This window comes from Haplochromis burtoni, unplaced genomic scaffold (assembly GCF_018398535.1).
Source record: "Haplochromis burtoni strain Fernald_Lab_line unplaced genomic scaffold, NCSU_Asbu1 Contig_158, whole genome shotgun sequence".
In the NCBI taxonomy this organism is placed as follows: Eukaryota; Metazoa; Chordata; class Actinopteri; order Cichliformes; family Cichlidae; genus Haplochromis; species Haplochromis burtoni.
In genome coordinates, this window is record NW_024582519.1 from 878,631 (window position 1) to 898,196 (window position 19,566).

The following is a 19,566-nucleotide window of genomic DNA, read 5'->3' on the forward strand; positions in this document are numbered from 1 at the left end:
CCCCCCCCCATCTATCATGCAGATAATGACGTAACTGTAGCTGTAATGTGGCTACTGAATTTGGTGCATTTACAGCTTTAGTTACTGCATTACTGCAAATTGTAAATTGTAGTGTGATTCCAGTGACATGTTAGTTTTGAAAATACTGGTTATTTTGTGCCTCGGGTGTAGCTTTAATGCAGAAATGCAGTCCTTAACTAATTTATTATATAAACTGTCATTTAAAATAAAAAAAAAGGAAATATTTTGGAAATCTGTCCAAAAAATGTTTAAAGAAATTTTATTAAAAAATTAACAACAAAATCTAAATTTATTTTAAATAGCCAAATTTGGGTACTGGACCTCAAGTAAATAACTAATTTGGCATCTTAAGTAAAACATTTTAATTTTGATTTTTTTTTCTGCTTATCTGTAAAACAGCAAATTTGAACATTTTTAGCATTAAAATAATTTGATTAAAGAGCTTGGCCTTGCTGATGGATTAACTGTCTTTTGCTAATTATTTTAGAGCAGCTGTGGTATAAGCTTTACATTGGATGATGTCTTTTTTTTTTTTTTAAAGCACTGTATAAATTGCATATTGGTGGTAGTGTGAGGGCCTCAGCTTGTACATCTGGAATGAAAATGGAGTGCAACTGAAATAATGTAGGTTTCTAATGAGTGTGGGTTGCCTCCCTTTAGAGGTTTTCTGGGCACACCCAGCTGTTAGAGCTTGTAATGCATTGTAGTCCATTTGGCTGTGGAATGCCTTAGTTTCCTCCAAGAGGGACTGGTAAATATTGCTGGGGAAAAAATAGTGTCTGGATTAGCCAAAGAACTCCAGCTGGGTAACTCTGGTGAGAGTTAGCCACAGGAAAACGGGTACTTTTTTTTTTTTTTTTTGAGGGAATTGCAAAGCATTTAACCTCTAAAGTGAAACTGTAGCTGTTATTTACACTACATGCAAGTTTTGAGTTCTGCCCGATGAAAGCAGGTTGACTTTCTGCACTTTGAGCTGCACCTCATTTGTGTATGATGATTATGGAGTGCGGTGACTGTGGGTGGGCACGGGGTAGTATTTCTAGCAGTGCAGGACAACAGCTTGAATACACTATAAAAAAATTACTATTTGAGTTTCAGTTAATATTTCATACTCATTCTGTTGTTTTAGTAGATGTAGAAAATAGAAGAAGAGAACAGAGTTGGCTTAAAAATATAGGAGCACAGCCTGTAGCAGATGAGCAAATGGTCACAAAAGACTGACAGAATACAGAAATGTGCAAACTTCAGAGAAAATGGTTATGTATCTGTTATTGCTATTCAGCCATAGAAGTGGAAATTATTTACCACAGTGTTACACAAAGATGGCTTGACATATTTCTGTTAAATTTCAATGACTTTAATTGCATATTTATCACCCATTATATTACAATTTTAAAATGGTGACCTATAAGATGTAGATGATGATGATCTAATGTTTTCTTGTACAATTTCTAGAGGGGTTTCCAGATCCAGCTGACCTGTAAGGTGTGCCGAGAGAGCCACAAAACTCAGGTGTGGCTTTGTTTGTTAGTTCTGAGGTAGGCATATAGTGTGTGTTGTGTTTTGTTTTTTGTTTTTGTTATGAGTGTACTGTGCTTAGTAGATTTATTAGATCACCTGTTATTTAAAAACAAGAAAACACAAATAATTTAGTAAGTCTGTCAAAAAATTATGGAGTGCAAGTAAATAGTGGTCATTTGGCATTTTAATAAAAAAATTAATGTGATTTTTGATTTTGTTTCTGCTTTTTTCCTTTTGCAAAACTGTAAACTTGAATATTTATGAACAATGCCAATAATGATAGTATTCATTTGGATTAAATAGCTTGCACATACTGGTGGATTAATCATCACAGAATCATAAAAAATCAGAAATTGTCAGTACTGTTAATTTAGGACAGGCCTGGCATAAACCTTATATTGAGTAAAATAAAAAGAAATGTAAAACGGCAAAATAATATTGAAAGCCTAACCTTTTTAAAATGCCTACAAATAAACAGATAAGTACATCCTCTTAATTCTAATGTCTTGCATAAGGATATTAGTGATCTGTTTCTCATCAGGGCTTAGTATCGGGTCAATATAACCTGAGGTAAACAACAAAGTTTTCCAGTTGAAAAGTCGAAGTTCAGAATTAGAGTTTTGGTTTCTGGCAAACCTTTTAAAAAGGTCATTTACCGACTGATCTGTGAAAAGACTTCAACATGAAATGTTGTGCTGTCTGCATGACTGTCTGCAGCTCGGTAGGTAGTGTGGTCGCCCCATGATCGGAAGGTCGGGGGTTCGAATCCACTGAACGGCTACCCTGAGGTACCCCTGAGCAAGGTACCGTCCCTCCCCAGGCGTGATTTTCGGCTGCCCACTGCTTCACTGAGGGAATAGGTTAAAGTCATTTCAGCCTCATCTTCAAATTATTCACGTCCTCTCAAGACCAAGACTCAAGTCCAATTACAACATGCCAAATAATTGATCAGTGTGTTATGTTTTAAAGCGTTACACAGATGACCTTCATTTAAATACTGATTGCTACAGCAATGTACAGTAAATGTTTTGGAGGAACTGATTCACTGAGTTCAAAAGATGGCGACTATAGATTTTACTCTGAGCTAATAATAGGTCTGTGACGTAATTGCAGTCTCCCTTATCAGAAAATGATGAGTGAATGAATGACTGTAAAAGTGGTTATTTTAACTGGAATATGTGAACTGCTAAAATGCTAACTGTTATATATTTCAGTGTTTGTAACATATAGAAGTTTGACTTGCTTTGCTCTAAGCTGTGACTTTATGAATGAGGAAATAAACTGGCATGTCAAATAGCTGTCCACAGAATGTGTTACCATGGTAACTAGGTTGAGGTTGAAGCTTCCTGGAACAGAAAAGCAAGAGTTTACCTTTCATCACACTAATTGTTAGCCGGACCTGATTCCTGGTATGGGGCCCTGGTCTCCAGTGTTAACACAATGCAAGTGCCTTTCCAAGAACGGTGGTATTACAATAATACAGTCCAGGACCCACATGCCAGACTCTGAAGAGCGGGCCAGAGTTCATCACAGTACAAGTAGAAATGTTTTGTTTTTGTGAAGGGTCGTAGGGAAAATGTCTCTTTTAAAAAACAAAAACCCAAAACAAAAGGGATCACTGCATAGATCGAATATCCACAAGGCCGATTAAGTAAAAGCAGCGCAGTAAAGAGCAGGCCAGTAACTCTCCAGCTTCAAGCTACTACTGCTAAAGGCAATTCTGCTAGCTATTGAGGTGTGTGTGTGTGTGTGTGTGTGTGCGCGTGCGACACTGCTTCTGTATTTTGGTTTAGGTTTTTGTCAAATGAAACCATAATATGCCATGTGTTTATCTCAGGCTATAATTGCTTAACTTTACAACATAGTAAAGGCTATATTTACAAAAAAAAAAGTCGTAATACCTTAGAATTGATGGGGGTTTACTCTCTTTTTGCAGTGACTGAATGACTGTATAGTGTTAATTTCTGCAAAATGCACTCTGTGACTGAGCTGATGGTGTGCAGTATGACAAAAGTACTGGACTTTGGAAGTTTGACACATTTATATTTCAATGTCTAAACTTTAACTGTGTTAGTTTATTAAATTTAAACTGCATTTCAATCACTTTTACTATATTATTACATTTAAATACCCATATTGCTTTCCCCAGTAGCAGCTAGGTGCAGCAAATCAGTTGCACCCAACAAAACTCCATATTGCCATAATTGTTTCTTTCTAATTGTATTTTCATTCTTACAGCCTCTTGAGTACGCCTACATGTGCCAATTCTGTGAATGAAGCAGGGGATCTACGGATATGTTTGAATGATCTGATTCATAATGTGAAGGTGAGTGGTTTCATTTTAACTCTTTGGTAACATTGAGTTTTTATTGTTAAAAATTTGTATGACATTTAAAAACGACAAATTTGTTCACTGATGCTGACTTAAAACAATTAAAAAAAAAAAAAAAGTCTCTTTTATTTATATAGCAGCAAATTGTAGCTCTAGTTATGTCAGAACTAATGGATAGTGGACAGTTTACCTCTACACTGGCAACAGTCTGGAGCCTTTACTCATTATACAGTCACTGGTTACGTCATTATTTATGGATATAGGCAGAAACGATGATCAGCTGATGCTAACAGACCCGAAATGTGTTAAGGAAAAAGTTTCCCACCGCATTACACCGCCAGCCTGAACACTGACACAAAACAGGATGGATCTATGCTTTCATATCATTTAGACCAAATGTTGACTCTTCCAGCTGAATGTCATCAGATCTTTTATTGCCCAATTTTATGATGGTGTAGTAACTGGAGTTTCAGTTTTGTGTTCTTAGCTGATAGGCGGGGCGCTCGGTGTAGTCTTCTGCTGCTGTTGCCCATCTGTGTCAAGGTTTGATGTGTTGTAGGTTCAGAAATTCTCTTTTGCATAACTTCCTTGTAATGACTGGTGATATGAGCTACTGTTGCTTTAACAGTTTGAAGCAATCTGGTTATCTTGCTCTGCTCTCATACTCTTCACCCAGAGAACTGCCACTCACTGGATGTTTTCTTTCTCACACCATGATTAGGAGTCAACTTTATTGTAATTACACATGTATTAATACGGGGTAACAAAATGCAGTTTGCATCTAATCAGAAGTGCAAGAGCAGTAAGCGCAATAGGAGCAGATTATGTATGTGATCTGCAGACCTTTGTGACAGAAAAGTCTCAGATTAGTAGTTTGTCTTTGCAGCAACAATGCATTTAGATGTGCTGGCAATGTAATTACATGATTTTGATATCTGCGTTTTAATGAGTAGCTGAATAGGTGTACCTAAGGAAGTGACTGATGAAATTTCTGGTTGTTTGTCCATCAATCAATCCCATTCTCATTAACAAGTGAACATAAGAGCTTAGAAGGAATTTCTAAAACTTTGGCACAAATGTTCACTTGAACTTGTTAAAATTTGGTGGTCAAACATCCCTAGGGACTAGAAGGGTGTGTGGGTTGTTGTTTTTTTTTTTTTGGTTTTTTTTTAATTCCACCAATTTCTTATATATATTAACCTGGTTGGTTGTGAGAAGCACATCTGGTGAGACAAATGAAAATGTTTATTTGTTTTTAATTTCTTGTCAGAAATCTGATGCTATGCTCTACGCTCCAGGAATTGAAGACTTTCCAGTAAGTTTTTAAAAAGTTCAGTTTTGATTTCTAATCATCGTGTGAATCGATTACAAAGTGCTAACAAGTGTTTGCGTGTATGTCCAAATCCTGGAGGTCTCTTTAACCTCCACTCTTCTCCAAAGACTAAACAAAAGGAATCACACATTCAGTTTACGGAGTCCTATAAAAGGCACTAACACCACGCCCATGCTTCTGTTTCCTCCTTGGTAAACATACCTGTATTCAGATAGCCAACCAACACAACAGCCATCCAAAGCATGTAGAAGGCAACATGTTCTTTGTTGGAATGTTTTGTACAGCGTACTCTGGGCCCTGTATTATGAATTCAACATACCCATGGAGCAAGTTTGGCTGTTACCATGGTGATGTACCCCAGTTAAATAAACTACCTTCATGGTACAGAAAACAGAATTAACCTTGATTACCTGGATAATCTGATTCCTGCTTCGTAATATGGGCCTCTGGTATCATCTTGAGAAGGGAGTGTTTAGTACATTTTTAATTTTGGTGTTTGCCATATTTATTATAATAATAATAATAATAATAATAATTATTATTATTATTATTATTATTATTATTATTATTATTCTAAAGCTTGTCATGATAAAGTAATTTTATTTATTTTTATTCCTTAGAAATGTAACTCGTAGAACATTTTCAGGAAATGCTAAGAAATTTTCTTGTGTTTCCAGGATTTCTGTAAAAAGATGGTGCTGAAATGTTACATGTTGGAGTTGATAATGGTCCTTGATGAGGAAGAAATTGAGCGTGGTTCACAGGAATGTGTCCGTGATTTCAATTATAATCTGCAAACAACAAAAAATGTAAGTTTGACTTCTTCTAAAAGGATACATTTAAGAGTCTTTGCTTAAATGTACAATCAAAAAGATTTTTTCACATAACCACTGCTGAAGCTTATTATCTTTCTTTAGCTTTCAGTTGTAATTGTTTGTATTCATTTGAGGAAAAACAAATCTTTAATTTTTGTCTCCTGTTAGGATCGGTGTCCAGCATGTGAAACGTACACGCTTCAAAATATTACAACATTTATGGACAGACTAATGGACCTTTTGGAAAATCTCAACTCTACATAATATTATATAATGATGTAAATACTGTAAACTACTACTGTGCATTTGTGTAGATTTGTAAATAACTGTTTTTATCGCTTATGTTGCTACCATACGTAATAATAAATTAAAGATGTATTTTATGCTATAGGCTGATGACACTAAATGTACCATGGCATGTCAGTGCTACACATCTGGCCTATTTGTTTTTAAATATGCTGTCAGTGCCACAGCTTTTAGCTATACTGTATATACATAATGTTATCACACTGCTATACACTACTGAATAAAATGTACTGATACACCTAATGGACTCTAGTATCTGAGTACGTTCAGTATATGCTTACTCCAGTGTTTTGTCTGAGGTCTTCAGTTCTGCATTTTCCTCTCTGGCTGCTACATGTGCGGCTTGAAAGTCTTTTGTAAACTTTATTTCTTTTTTACATTACATGTTAAAACAAACTCTCAACTGTTACTTCACGTACTGTTGAATACATGGGAGATTGTGTATCTGATACACAAACTGTTCTATTTAATTTTGTTCGATTCCGGGTCAGCATCAGAGATGGAGCATTTATCGTGCAAGTGGCAAGAGAGTCTTTAGTAGATACTCAGACAGGAAAACTGCCATTAACATTCTGTATACAGGGGCAGCTTATCTGCCAACTGCAGGCTGTCTACAAAGTTTGTGTGTAGCATGCAAACCAGGCTTGCCATCATTAGCTCATAGCTTAACTCCACTGTGGTATCCAAATCTAGCCACTTCTATCGGGGGGGAGTAGTGCATTTTTTATTTATGGCGCCTTTCTACAACCCAAGGTCCCTGTTCAAAGCATAAAAGAACAGCATTGGAGTCAACAACTGGAATCAATTTTTAAAGAGTAAGTCAGTTTAAACAGATGGGTTTTGACTTGAATAAGGGAAGAGAGCCAGTATTCGTGATCTCATGAGGAAGTGAATTTCAAAGTTGGGGAGCAGAGTGGCTGAAAGCTCTGATCTACGGGCAGCCAGCGAAGCTGCTGAAGACCAGTGATCATAACTCTGTGTGAGAGTTATGATCCAGGCTGCAGAATTCTGGAGGAGTCAGAGATTGCGAAGGGCCTTGTTAGGAGGACTGAAGAGAATTACAATAATCGATCTCAGAAGTGAAGCTATAAACAAGAATATGGGGGTTGGTAAGGAAGGGACAGACGATTGATATTGCGTAAGAGGAAGTAGGTGGACTGGTTGATGCGACTATTACGAGACTGAAACGACAAAGTTCTGTCAAGGATGACACTCACACTCTTAACCTGAGAGGAGGGAAAGATTGAGGAGTTGTCAATATTAATGGAAAACTCGTGGGATTTGGTTTAAGTGGAAGCTCTGCCAACTAACACGGCTGCAACCAAAATGCTAATGCTAAAAATTCAGAGGCCAGGGCCCTATCCTAAAAAGGAGAGTTCAACACATCCAGGGTATCGTTCGGTTATCTAGATACTTACCCTAACATTGGAGATCAGGATAAAAGGTCACATGAAGCTGGTTAAGTCATTAAATTAACCCAGCGTTACCCCTGTGGCTTCACATGAAAGGGGTGGTGTTAGTCACACATGAGCCTTTCATAGATCATGTGACTCTTCTTCCACAGAAAATCATCCACCAAGACCAGTGACGTTATCAAAAAGTGATATAAATCTCGAAACAAACTCAAAACTTGTGAAAATAACGGGATGAATGCCACAGAAAAATCTTCAGTTAATCTGTTGCTTTAGGGCATGCAATAAATATTGTAATTCTACTTAATAGTTTTAAGTTGAAGTGAGTGGACTGGTGATATTAAAGATTAGAGCTCTAAAAACTTTAAACTGGATACATCTAAGCTTTAAAGCTTACCTTCCCTGCTGATAAAAGGATATGTGGAAATTGCTTCAGTGTGTAGCAGGTCAAAGGGAAATTAATGTGATTGACTGAATAGGTATTCTTCATGTGTGCTCTCTGTTTCCGGGGGTGTGGAAAAAAACAAGACTCAAGTAGAACACCATTAGACATTTAGTCACCACATTAAGACATTCCTGTGGCAAAGTGACACACAGTTTCCGGTTCATTCAGTAGTCCACAGTTAAGGAAACACTTTAGGCCTCCCCACTGTTCATGTACATGGATGTGAGGGATCTTCCGGGAGTGGTGACACTATTTTATGGAGAATTGATTGGCCGGCAGTGATGATTTCTTACCTGTTGATCTGTAATTGGTGACTTGCTCCAGAGCAGATTATGTTCACAGCGTAAGTTACCACAGCGATTTACCCCATCAAAAAGTGAGCCACCTATTTAGTACAGAAAACCCAGGGTTAACCCTGAAGTCACATGGATAAGCCAAAATCTGGCTTCGTAGTGTAGGATTCAGACTGCGTCCGCCTTTTATATACAGACTATAGTGCTGGCTGATCACTTCACTTAACCTCTTTTTGAACTCCAAATGCACGTAGTCATCTCAGAGCCGGAGGGTAAACACTGTTTAAGACCAGCCTTTATGTGTACATAATGAGTATTAAATGTACCTGTATATTGTTCACATATTGAAATAAATTAACAATCAATCAATTAAAGAGCAATTAAAAGTAGTCCCACTGTGTGCGGAAGTGTAACCAAGGTAAAACAAAAACAGATAAGTACAGTTTGCCAGTTGGCAGTCCTTCCAGAGCTTTCAACTGAAGCTTGTTACAGTTGCATTCCAAATGTTTCCAGGCTGAGTTAAAGTGGATTTTCTGTGTCAGATGTCTTACAAACACGCTGTCGGTGTCCTCATACAACTTTGGCAGAGCTGATGTGTGAGGGCAGTTATTCATTTGTGACGTGTGCAACTCAGTATGTCTTTCTGGGAAATACATGAACTCTGCATTGGACTAGAGCCTGAGAGATTCTGACATGTCACATATAAAGAAATGTGAAAACTATGTGTTGAGATGCTCACACAAACTACACAATCAGCAGTAAAACATTTTTAATTTTTTTTAAATTTTAAACAGACATTTCTAAATGTCAAATGACATACAACTTATTATTTGAAACGAGCATCAAAGCCCAAGGTATCAAACCTTAGAATAAAAAAAACATTTAAGAAAAATAAATAATATAAATGTACTCCGTAGCATTCAGAAACTGCGTTCAGTTGTTCAACATTACCCTGCCCTTCATGTTGTTTAAATATAGTACAACCCCAGGTCCAAAACAGAAACGTATTTTATGTTTTGAAAAATGTAAATTTAAAAAAAAGCAATGATGTGCAAATCTCATAAGCCCATATTTCATTCTTGCTGAAAAAAAGAGAAAATTTAGTATTTTAAGAAAAATATTCGTTCATTTTGACTATAATGGCAGCTACACTTCTCAAAGAGTTGGGGCAGGGCCATGTTTATGTAGCATCCTCTTTTTCGTGACTGATACAGGATTCTAGCAACTAGCATCAACAGTCCTGGGTCTGTATTGGTGAACTTTTTTTCTTTCATGATATGTCTTCAGCTGGTAAATGATCGGGACTACCAGTTCAGCACCCAGACTCTTTTACTATGAAGCAACGCTGTTGGAACAGCTTGACTGTGAGATTTAGCATTGCCTTACTCAATATGCAAGGTCTTCCCAGAAAAAGACGTCTGGACGAGAGCATATGTTGGTCTAAATCCTGCATATATACCTTGGAGCATTGATGGTCCCTTTCCAGATGTGCAAGCCACAAATTCCATAGTTACTGATCTATTTCCATAACATCAAAGAGATCCTGATGGCATGCAGCTGAGCATTGATAACAATACAGATGCTTACTCTCCTCCTCAGTCCGGAGGATGTCCATGTTCTCCAAAAAGAAGTTTTCCACTGTGCCTCTGTCCATTTTGAACGAGCATTGGCTGACAGAAGGTGGCGGTGTTTCTGAATCATGTTCATATTTGACTTCTTTGTTGAATGACAGACCTTTAACCTGAATTTTTGGATGGCATACTGAACTGTGATCACGGACGATAATTTCTGGAAGTGTTCCCGAGCCCATTCAGCGATTTCCATCACAGAATTGTGGCTGTTTGTGATGCAGTGCCATCTAAAGGCCTGAAGAGATCCCAAGCATTCAGTATTGATTCTGAGGTATGTCCAGAGTCTTGGAATCTTTTGATGAGAGTTTTTAATACACAACTTTCAGCATTTCTTGGATGTTCTGAATTTTTTTCCTTCATAATCTGCAGCCACAGTTCTTTGCAGTTTAGTGAACCTCTGCCTAGCTTTACTTTTGACAAACTCTGCCTCTCAAAGATGCTCTTTTTATACCCCATCATGTTGCCGCCCTGTTGCCAGATAACCTAACTAGTTGAAAAATATTCCCCCAGCTGTTTCTTTTAGTATCACTTACTTGTCCACCCTTTTGTTGCCCTGTCCCAACTTTTTGAGATGTGTTGCTGCCTTCAAAAATCAACCAATTTTTATGATGAAATGATAAAATGTCTCAGTTTAAATGTTTGATATGTTTTCTATGTTATGTCATGAATAAAACATGGGCTAAATTGCCATTGGGGTGCAAAGCTAGAGGACAGTGTTAAGCAGAGGGAAATTTGTAGACTTCAGTCAAAAACCAACTGAGAATCTTGAATCTGAATACTGTGTTTCATCAAAAAACATGTTGATATGATTTCTTGAGAACAGCACAAGTTGTTCATTTTTTGTTTAACATCATACTATCTTTTTAAGGCCCACGTTTTCCCTGTGGAGAAAAACCACAGGGAACGTGGATGTCCGCAAAGATTACGGAAACTTTAAGAGCTGTTACAAACATAGGTCAGCGTTTCCAAATATTAACTTTTACTGAGTGAACATTCCAAATGCATGGTCACCGTAAACAAACAAAATAGCTAGTCACTTGAAAACTCTTCTTTTAGGCTAGTTATCTCTCTCATATATATGAGATATGCACTGCTGATATATGCACATTATGTAAGACTTTGACTTACCCACAAGTTGCTCTGCTTAATGTTGCTTAAGTTATGACCAATGTATGGTGAGGTGGAAAGTGCATTTATTTTAAAATGGACCAATTTTTTTAATGCCTATGAATGTACCCTCATCACACACACACACACACACACACACACACACACACACACACACACACACACACACACCTCCAGCAACTGTGTTTCCTATTAACAGCATATTTTACATACTATCATTTATGATCTTTAATATTTACTAAAGAAGAATAATACTGAATGACTAATTTTACAGTACGTGGCTTTTCTCCTCAAGAGTCAACTTTGCCGTAAGTCCCTTCTGGTGGTCGGTAGCACTTGGGAAAGGCCATCAGCTGCAGCATGTTGAAGGCATATTTCCTGCATTTAATATTCTTTTGAACATTCTCAATGCGACATCCTTCTCTGATGATCAAATGATGAAGGTGAAAGGTGGAAAAAAGAGAACAAAAAAGTAAACATGAGTGAGGTTTAAAATTAAGTTTGTGGTATTAATGATATACACGCCTTCAAAAAACAAACAAAAAAAAAGAACCTGAACATTTTGTGCACTACTTTGTGGCTGCTTTGGGATAAAGAAAGCACAAAACTATGCAGTAAATATGGGATCCGTAGTGTTGTTGTTTGCACATTAGTTTGTAAGTGAAAGGTTCCTGGTTCAGTTCTTGCTAGAGACACAAATCCCCCAAGGGTTTATGTCAGGAGGGGAATTTAGTGTGTCAAATCAAACCTGCAGAGCAACCTGCTGTGGGGCGAATAGTTCTTACAAGTATTCTTGGATAAATGGTTCTCAGAGAGATGTAAATGAAACTGAAGATTTTTCACACAGCTGTGAAACAATACAAGAGAGTGTCGTGGTTAGTGAAATACATATTGAGCACAATTGAGATCAGTCTATTGGTGCAGGCCTCCACAACCGGCTAAGTTTCTCCTGTGGGAATTAATTGCCCAACCAAACTCGTGAGTTGGAAGTCAGGATAGGATACTAAACAAAATGTCACCAAGGAGAAAACATGCATAAAATCTCACTTCCAGGCCATTTGATGGGCTAATTATTCACATTTTCATACATTCTCCATGTGGGAATTAAAGGCATGCAAAACAAGGAAGGCTTTTAACAATTCTGATGAGACATTTTCTGTTGTCCCATTGATTTGTAAGTCCAGTTTCATGCAATAGTCAAATGCATTTCAAAGCAAACATGAATGGCTTGTTGCTTGTTGCTGCTGTTGGTGGTGGTTCATACACATATATATCAGCACCCAGCTGTTTTGTCCAAACTGACCCTTGTATTCATTTAGATCAACATATAGTGTATAAGTCAAAGGTATGTGGTTAAACCACCTGACTATTAAAAGTTAATCCTCTCCCTCAACCAGTCCAAATCCAGAATTTTGAATGGCTATTGAGAAATAGTATTGAGTCTGACCGGGGTAATGCTAAAAGGAGAAGGCAAGTTTCCCAGCGGTCTAGATAACCCATTAAAAACATGTATTTTTAACAGAACAGCAGGACTCTTAACCAAAAAGATCTATGACCGTTTGACCCATGTGGAGCTAGCTTGGCATTTAAATCAACTGTTCTGTGTTCAACCCTCCCATCTGAAGCTCTGCAGTACAGCACATCCACTCCACAGATCCACACACAAACTCTGATGTCTGTTTGTCTCCGTCTCTGCTATACTCAAACTGTGGAACACTTGGCCAGCCTTAACCTTATGCACAGTTTCCATCTACGCCAGTCTCCCGTTGCCTTCAGTGAGTTATAAACATTTTGTTCCATTCCAAACTGGACACAAGTCAGAAAAAAGTAGACCCAAAAGCAGGACACTGTGGCACGTTGGAGGACAGCTTTTGGGACTGTGCTAGCTTCAGTTAGTTCAAGTAGTTACACAACTTCTAGAGAAGCACAGTGTAACGCTGCAAGCAAGGCAACTGTCTGATCTTTGAGAATGACGGCTTATGATATCAATTACCAGTACCCCCCCCCCCCAAAAAAACAAAAACCAAAACACAGTAAAATAATAAGAACCTCGACAGTTCAGGAGTCAATGGTCAATGAACCGTACATCTCATATGTAGACGTGTCATCTGGAAAAAGGTTTATTTTTTATTCTTGCAGTCCCGCAAGCACAAAAGAATGTGTGCATGAGAAGCCGTGGGAACATGAGCTACACCCAGTTATGATTTGAACTCTTACTGTATGTGTGCAGAGGCATGTATTTCAATATATATACAGTATGACTACTTAAGAAATGCCCACAGGGTTAGGAAGAGCTCAATGCACTGCAGACAATTACATGTCAGTAGATGAAACAAAAACACACAGCCCCACAAACAGTGCACCACATATACAGAAACGCTATCAATCAAAGACTGTCTTCAGTTTATTTAGACTGTACAAATGCCAGAGATCTTTCAAAATAATTTTTATGTTTGTTTTTGTTGTTTGATTAATATGTCTGTATATTTAAAAGAGTTTCTAATGTTTAAAAAATGTTCCATCTGTTATTCTTGTGTGTTATGACTAGGGATGGGTACCTGTATCCGGTTCTGACATAAACGGTAGTAACCAGACCGAAAAGCAGCGCAGATTTCGGTGCTTTATTTCGGTGCTTTTTTTTTCCTGAGATGTCATACACTTCGGATTCTGGGCAATCATTTTACCTTTGCAAGCGTAGTAGGCGGGCCCAGGTATGTACGTTCTTTTAGAGCAGAGCTACAGATTAAAAATGCCCAAGGCGAAGCGGTCAAAGTCTGGCTGTACTTCACAGCAAAAGATGCAAACTCAGCAGCCTGCAACAAGTGCTTTAAGCTGATACTGTGCAAAGGAGGTAACGCCTCGAATCTGATGAAACACCTGGCGACGTATAGGATTTTTTAAAAGCCGAGAAATGCGCCGTATTTGATAGCTTGCTGCGAGACCTCACATTGAGCACATCTACTGCGGGTGTGATGCGTGTTATCGGACCCGGAGTTAGCAACATCCTGCAAAAAACCCGAAAAGTAGAGTCCTGGCCCCTAGCCCTGCCAGTGTAGCAGAAATGATGATGGATGATGATGGCAGCAGCAGCCGTTCTTCTTCATACATTCTTATATAGTTCTATATTGTGTATTTTGTTGTACAGTTATTTTATTTTCAACTTTAATTTATATATTTTATCTTATTCTTTCCCAGTTAAATTTACCCTTCATTCTAATTTGTGTTGTACAGTTATTTCATTTTTAACCTTAATTTATATTTTATTCCTTCCTAGTTAAATTTACCCTTTTTAATTTTTCATATTTATTTCCTATCTTATTCATAGCCTTTCCTTTTTTGTTTTCTTTAGGTCACGAGCAGTTGTCCAAGCATTTCACTACATATCGTACTGTGTATGACTGTGTACGTGACAAATAAAATTTGAATTTGAATTTTGAATAGCAGCAGCCGTCTTCTCTGCGTGAGTAGCTTAATGTTGTTCGTGTGTAATTTACGTTGAGTAGGCTAACCACGTTATTACATTAATGCATGTAAGGTGAACTAGCAAACATCATCATAGCTACATGCGGCTGTCCTCTTGTTTGATGGCAGATACTCCCTTCACCCTGGCCAAAAAGGCTAAAATGACCAAAGAAAAAGTGGAAAACAGTTAAACATGAGAGGTTTTTGGACAAAGTTTGTGTTTTTTCCATTGTTTAAGCACTGCTTCCAGCCAAGAGTGATACCATATATGCCCCATAGCTGCAGAAAAGGCTAACATTGTTATCTTTTTACAAAAAAACAGCTGAACATGAGAGGTTTTTGGACCACTTTTGTGTTCTCCATTCTTTAAGCACCGGTTTGAGCACCGTTTAAAAAGTACCGGTTTGGTACTGGTATCGGATAAAACCTAAACGATACCCATCCCTAGTTATGTCATCACACACAAGAATAACATAAGTTTCTATGGTGCCGTGTGTGTGTGTGTGTCAATTTCTGTTCTCCTTCACATTTTCCAAAGCTGTCCATTGGAGTCTGGCCTCCAGGCCTTGTGTTTGACATCGCTGCTTTAGTTCATATAGTAACGTATAGCTTCTAAAAGCTACAAACACTGTTTATAGTAATATTGGTGGTCTTTGTAAAATGTGAAGAAAAATCTGAAATCAGCCTAATGCCCTCGCTGTCTAGCCCCAGATGTTTTTTCCTTAGCCTCAGATCTCCAGAATAAAAATAAGTCAAATGTTTATTAAAGGAAAGGTGTCTGTTTGTCAGCAGCTGTAAACCACTGAATGAGCTCCATTCAGTTCAGATGAACAAATTGGTGGCTGCTAACCTGCTAAGCGCTTCAACAATGGGTGTAAGAAGCTTTCTAAAAAAGTTAATTCTACCTTGTGACAGGAATGTTGCTTGTGCATCAAAATGACTTCACATGCAGATATATTTGAGATATGTTTCACAGATCACAGGCCAACAAGTCATTTACAACAGTACGTAAATACGGGCCACACAACACCGGCTTCAGATGTAAACTCAGGTTGGTGAGTCAGTAAGTGCTTCTAAAATATTTATTGTCTCAAGTTAGGGCTGCTGTCAATCTCTGACACACTGAGCCAGAGATTCAAACACACCTCTCACGCTCTGTCACACGTCTATTGTCTCATGTAGGCCGAATCAAAAAACAAATTCATTACTCATGACGAAGCTATACAGATGATCAGGACAAGAGCGAGAAATATCCAAAAATCTATCACGTTGATTTGTAAAAGCAGCACAGCCTCCCTCTCTCTTTCTTCTCTCAGACCATGCACACAAGGGACACTTTGTATGTCTAACTCTGAAACTGTTACGAGTCCCAGGAGAAGACCAGGGCCATACAAAACCAACCTCAATGCTGAAACCTTGTAAATATATACTATATGTGTATATAGACAATGACTCAACAAAACAAATGCGTCGAGACATTGTCACTGATGATATTTTAGTTAGAGTTAAAAAGGCAAGGAAAAAAAGATTAGTCTGTGTATTCAAAATCTGCTGTGTATGAAATAAATCAAATGGAAAGTTATTATTAAAACACTCAAAAAAGACGGAAAACATAAATTAACAAAAGAAGAAGTAATGTACCGGTGAAGACGCGCATCATTAGGTGGGCCCAGGACAGACTCCAATAGAAATAAGCAGAACACAAACAGATGTACATCTGTGGCTGTATTAAATATTATAGCTGGCATTCAGTAGTTACTTTGATGGCTGTTTAGCTTTTATAGCATGAAATGCTTGGATCTGATAAATAATATCGTGTTTTAGTAAATATATAAGTTGAGCCACTGTGGCAAACAGCTGATACAGAAAACATATAAAATGTAAATTGTAAAAAAACAAAAACAACAAAAAATAATGTGCCGATACAAAGTTTGACATCAGCAGCATGTTTCAGTAACATGTTGCTAAAAAGATTTGCTTTTCCTAAAATAAATGATTTGGCATTTCAATAAGTTATCTAGCTTTCGAGATTTGCTCAATCTGCCCTCACCCCCACAGCGTTTCAAATGAAAAGACGAGATTGGGAAAGAAGGGAGTGTGCACAAATGTGTGCTTACGCCACATTTGTGCCATACGTGTAAAAAAAAATATAGTCAAAAACACATTGCTGAAAGTAACATGTCCTTTCATGACCATGAGTAGTCAGAGAGTACACTGACGGATGGACTTGTGCATTCTTGCTGTTGATTTAAAACAAAACAAAACAAGGAGTCTGGTTTGAGCCATGGGAAACAGTCTCATAATCATACTTTTGGCAGTTAGTGTGATCTTAATGTAACTCTCAGGAAGGCATTTTCTTGTCAGATAAAAACATCTGACGTTAATGCCCTACAGCCTGAGTTTGACATTGAATTATTTGCTTATTACCCGTTAATCCGCAGTAACCCTACTGAAAAGAAGAACTAGTGAACACAGGAAGAAAAGCAGTGAGTAGAGATGTCATTGTCAGCAGTTTATTGATATTTTGCAAGCAGAAAAACAAGACTTAAAATGAGCCACACAACCAGTAAGTGGGAGCTAACGAGCAGCAGGGCAATGGGATAAAAGTGTCGTGATGCTGGTTTGTTCTCTGTCATGGCGCCAGCCTCAGGGTCCTCCCACTGCCCAATGTCTCCCTGGGTCAGTCGACTGCAGGAGTGCCCATCAGAATGAAAACAGAACGAACAGAGACAGAGTGTGAAAACACTAGTGTTAGTCCAGTATAGATGCTGTCTAAGTAGGCTTTCTAGGAAAGGTCAGTTGATAAAGAGACCTGACAGGGCTAGTAGCACAAGGCCCACTTAGACCCAGAGGTATTAGTACAGCCTGAATGCAGAATAGCAGCCACAGACAAGTAGACAGTGACAGGTGGAGTAAAAGTGTGAGAACCATGCCATGAAAAACACTGCAGTGTAAGCCATGAAGAAATGGCCTGAGTGAAGTATGAACACGGTCCTAAGTAAACAATCTTTTTTATAGCAGCAGTTTGAAACATGAGACTTGTTTTTTCACATAGCTGATTTCCTTTCTGTGAAATCATTCACATCAGGCTTAGGACAGATTAGCATCACTGTCAGCAGCATTTAAAATATGTTTAGCAAATAGTGGAACTACTTAGATGAGCGAGGACCTTTGTTTTCATTTTTCTCCTTTCTGCCCCACCTCATATCTTTTCACTTGTGCCAGATATTCCAGTCGGTCAGATCATCCTGTTGTCCTTCTGTGTCTTTGAACTTTTGTCTCCAGTACCTCCCATCTCCTTTTCCCTTCTTCGAAAGATTTATTGTACCCTTGTGAACTCTGGCGAGTATATTCTGCAACCTATCTGCAACACTTTTTGCTTTTTTCCATTAATTCATTAAAATGCCCTTTGTTTACTGAATTCTTTTGCTTTTGGCGTCTGATTGCAAATAATTTTGGAACCACTTTCAGTTAAAAAAACAACTGCACAGATGGGGAGAGGGACAGGAAACATGTCGTCAACCAGTCACAATCTCACTCGGACTGACTGCACTTGTAAACAGATTTCTGAAGACTTGCAAATATTTGCTGTCTAATTCATACATGCAGACAGATTGCGAACAAGCTGCAATCAATCGGAGTCAGTCTGCACTTATATCTGCAACATGTCAATGCATTTAGTTGCATTACGGGCTTGACTCAAGTGGCTGTCGGTTGGTTGAACTGGTTAAAACAAGGCCGTCATTTGGTAGTTAAAATGCTGTTGTGCAGCTACTACGTCACTATTTGTGGAGGAATTTCTGAATGAATATTTATAATCTAATAATTTCTTGCTGGACTGTGAATGTAAAGTTCTAGCAGCAGATTTATCAACTTTAATCTCAGTATTATCTCTAAGAGAAGAGAATGGGGTCAAGTAATTGTCAACTTGACATCATCAACTGGAAAATTATAAAACACTGACAGCTGACTGACCCATGTCAAAAGTATTGAGACTTCCAAGCATCCGGATGCAACAATATTGGTCATGTTGTGGTCTGCAACCACAGTTTAACCTGCAACATTAATGAATGCATGCTTTAACTACTGTGTCATTTGAGGCCATCTGTATTTCTTCATGCACTGACATCAGGTGAAAATTCATCTAACTTGAAAAAGTCACTGTTCTCAGTGAAAATGAGTGAGACAACAGACGCTGACGTTTTATCATTTTAGATATCCATCATGGTCCTTTCACTGTAAAATTCACTATACTGACTATTCCTTTTCTTCCTACAGTAAAGCAGCCGTATGGCATGTGTGCAAATCTTTCAAATATCACAAGAATAGCCCTGGCCTACCCAAAACAGAAACTTTATCTTTAAAATGTTCCCCTCACAGTTTATACATCTCTGCAGTCACAAGCTTAATTAACTGGGGTTCTCACTGAATATAATTTGGTACTGTTTTGGTTCACGGCTTTACATTGTTTCTGTTCATTTGCAGTTTTAGGAAGAACCTTTTTGTCCTGATTGCACACTGTAAACCATCCCATCAGTTAAAATGTTACTTATTACTAAAGGTTCTTGTATAATTGTATTAAAGCTGTGTTTGTGTCGTTAAGAGTTTCTGTCTTCATTCCATCACCTGCCATCAGCTGTCCCATACAGGTCAGTCCCACGGACATTTCAGATGTGCATTTCACCAGTGCCCTTGCCAAAGTTATGCAGTTAAACCTCATGAGATTTAGGCAGATGTGAATGTTTCCCTGCTGGCAAACACACAAACACTAAACTACAGGACTAACAGGAACATGCATTGCTGCCTCTGAATGTGTGAAGAATGGTGATGATGGTGGAGGGAAGGGAATGTTGATCATGTAATGGTG

At 38.1% G+C, this 19,566-nt stretch overlaps 2 protein-coding genes across 11 annotated transcripts in view; one reads left to right on the top strand and one right to left on the bottom strand.

The window, feature by feature from the left end:
- LOC102301656 overlaps positions 1-6,568 on the top strand; it is an 8,887-nt gene extending 2,319 nt beyond the window's left edge. For all 3 annotated transcript variants that reach the window (XM_014336829.2, XM_042225039.1, XM_005932331.3), the window contains exons 2-6: positions 1,477-1,559; positions 3,781-3,868; positions 5,145-5,189; positions 5,885-6,016; positions 6,191-6,568. In XM_014336829.2, the coding sequence (XP_014192315.1) occupies positions 1,477-1,559; positions 3,781-3,868; positions 5,145-5,189; positions 5,885-6,016; positions 6,191-6,286 (444 nt within the window). In that variant the 3' untranslated portion in view covers positions 6,287-6,568. The remainder of the gene's footprint in view (positions 1-1,476; positions 1,560-3,780; positions 3,869-5,144; positions 5,190-5,884; positions 6,017-6,190) is intronic.
- Positions 6,569-9,260: 2,692 nt separating this feature from the next.
- inpp4b (inositol polyphosphate-4-phosphatase type II B) overlaps positions 9,261-19,566 on the bottom strand; it is a 182,288-nt gene continuing 171,982 nt past the window's right edge. For 7 of the 8 annotated variants that reach the window (XM_005932329.3, XM_005932328.3, XM_042225036.1 and 4 more), the window contains one exon: positions 15,485-17,387. In XM_005932329.3, the coding sequence (XP_005932391.1) occupies positions 17,213-17,387 (175 nt within the window). In that variant the 3' untranslated portion in view covers positions 15,485-17,212. Of the gene's footprint in view, positions 11,661-15,484; positions 17,388-19,566 lie in introns of those variants that run through there. The other variant, XM_005932330.3, reaches the window with a different exon arrangement.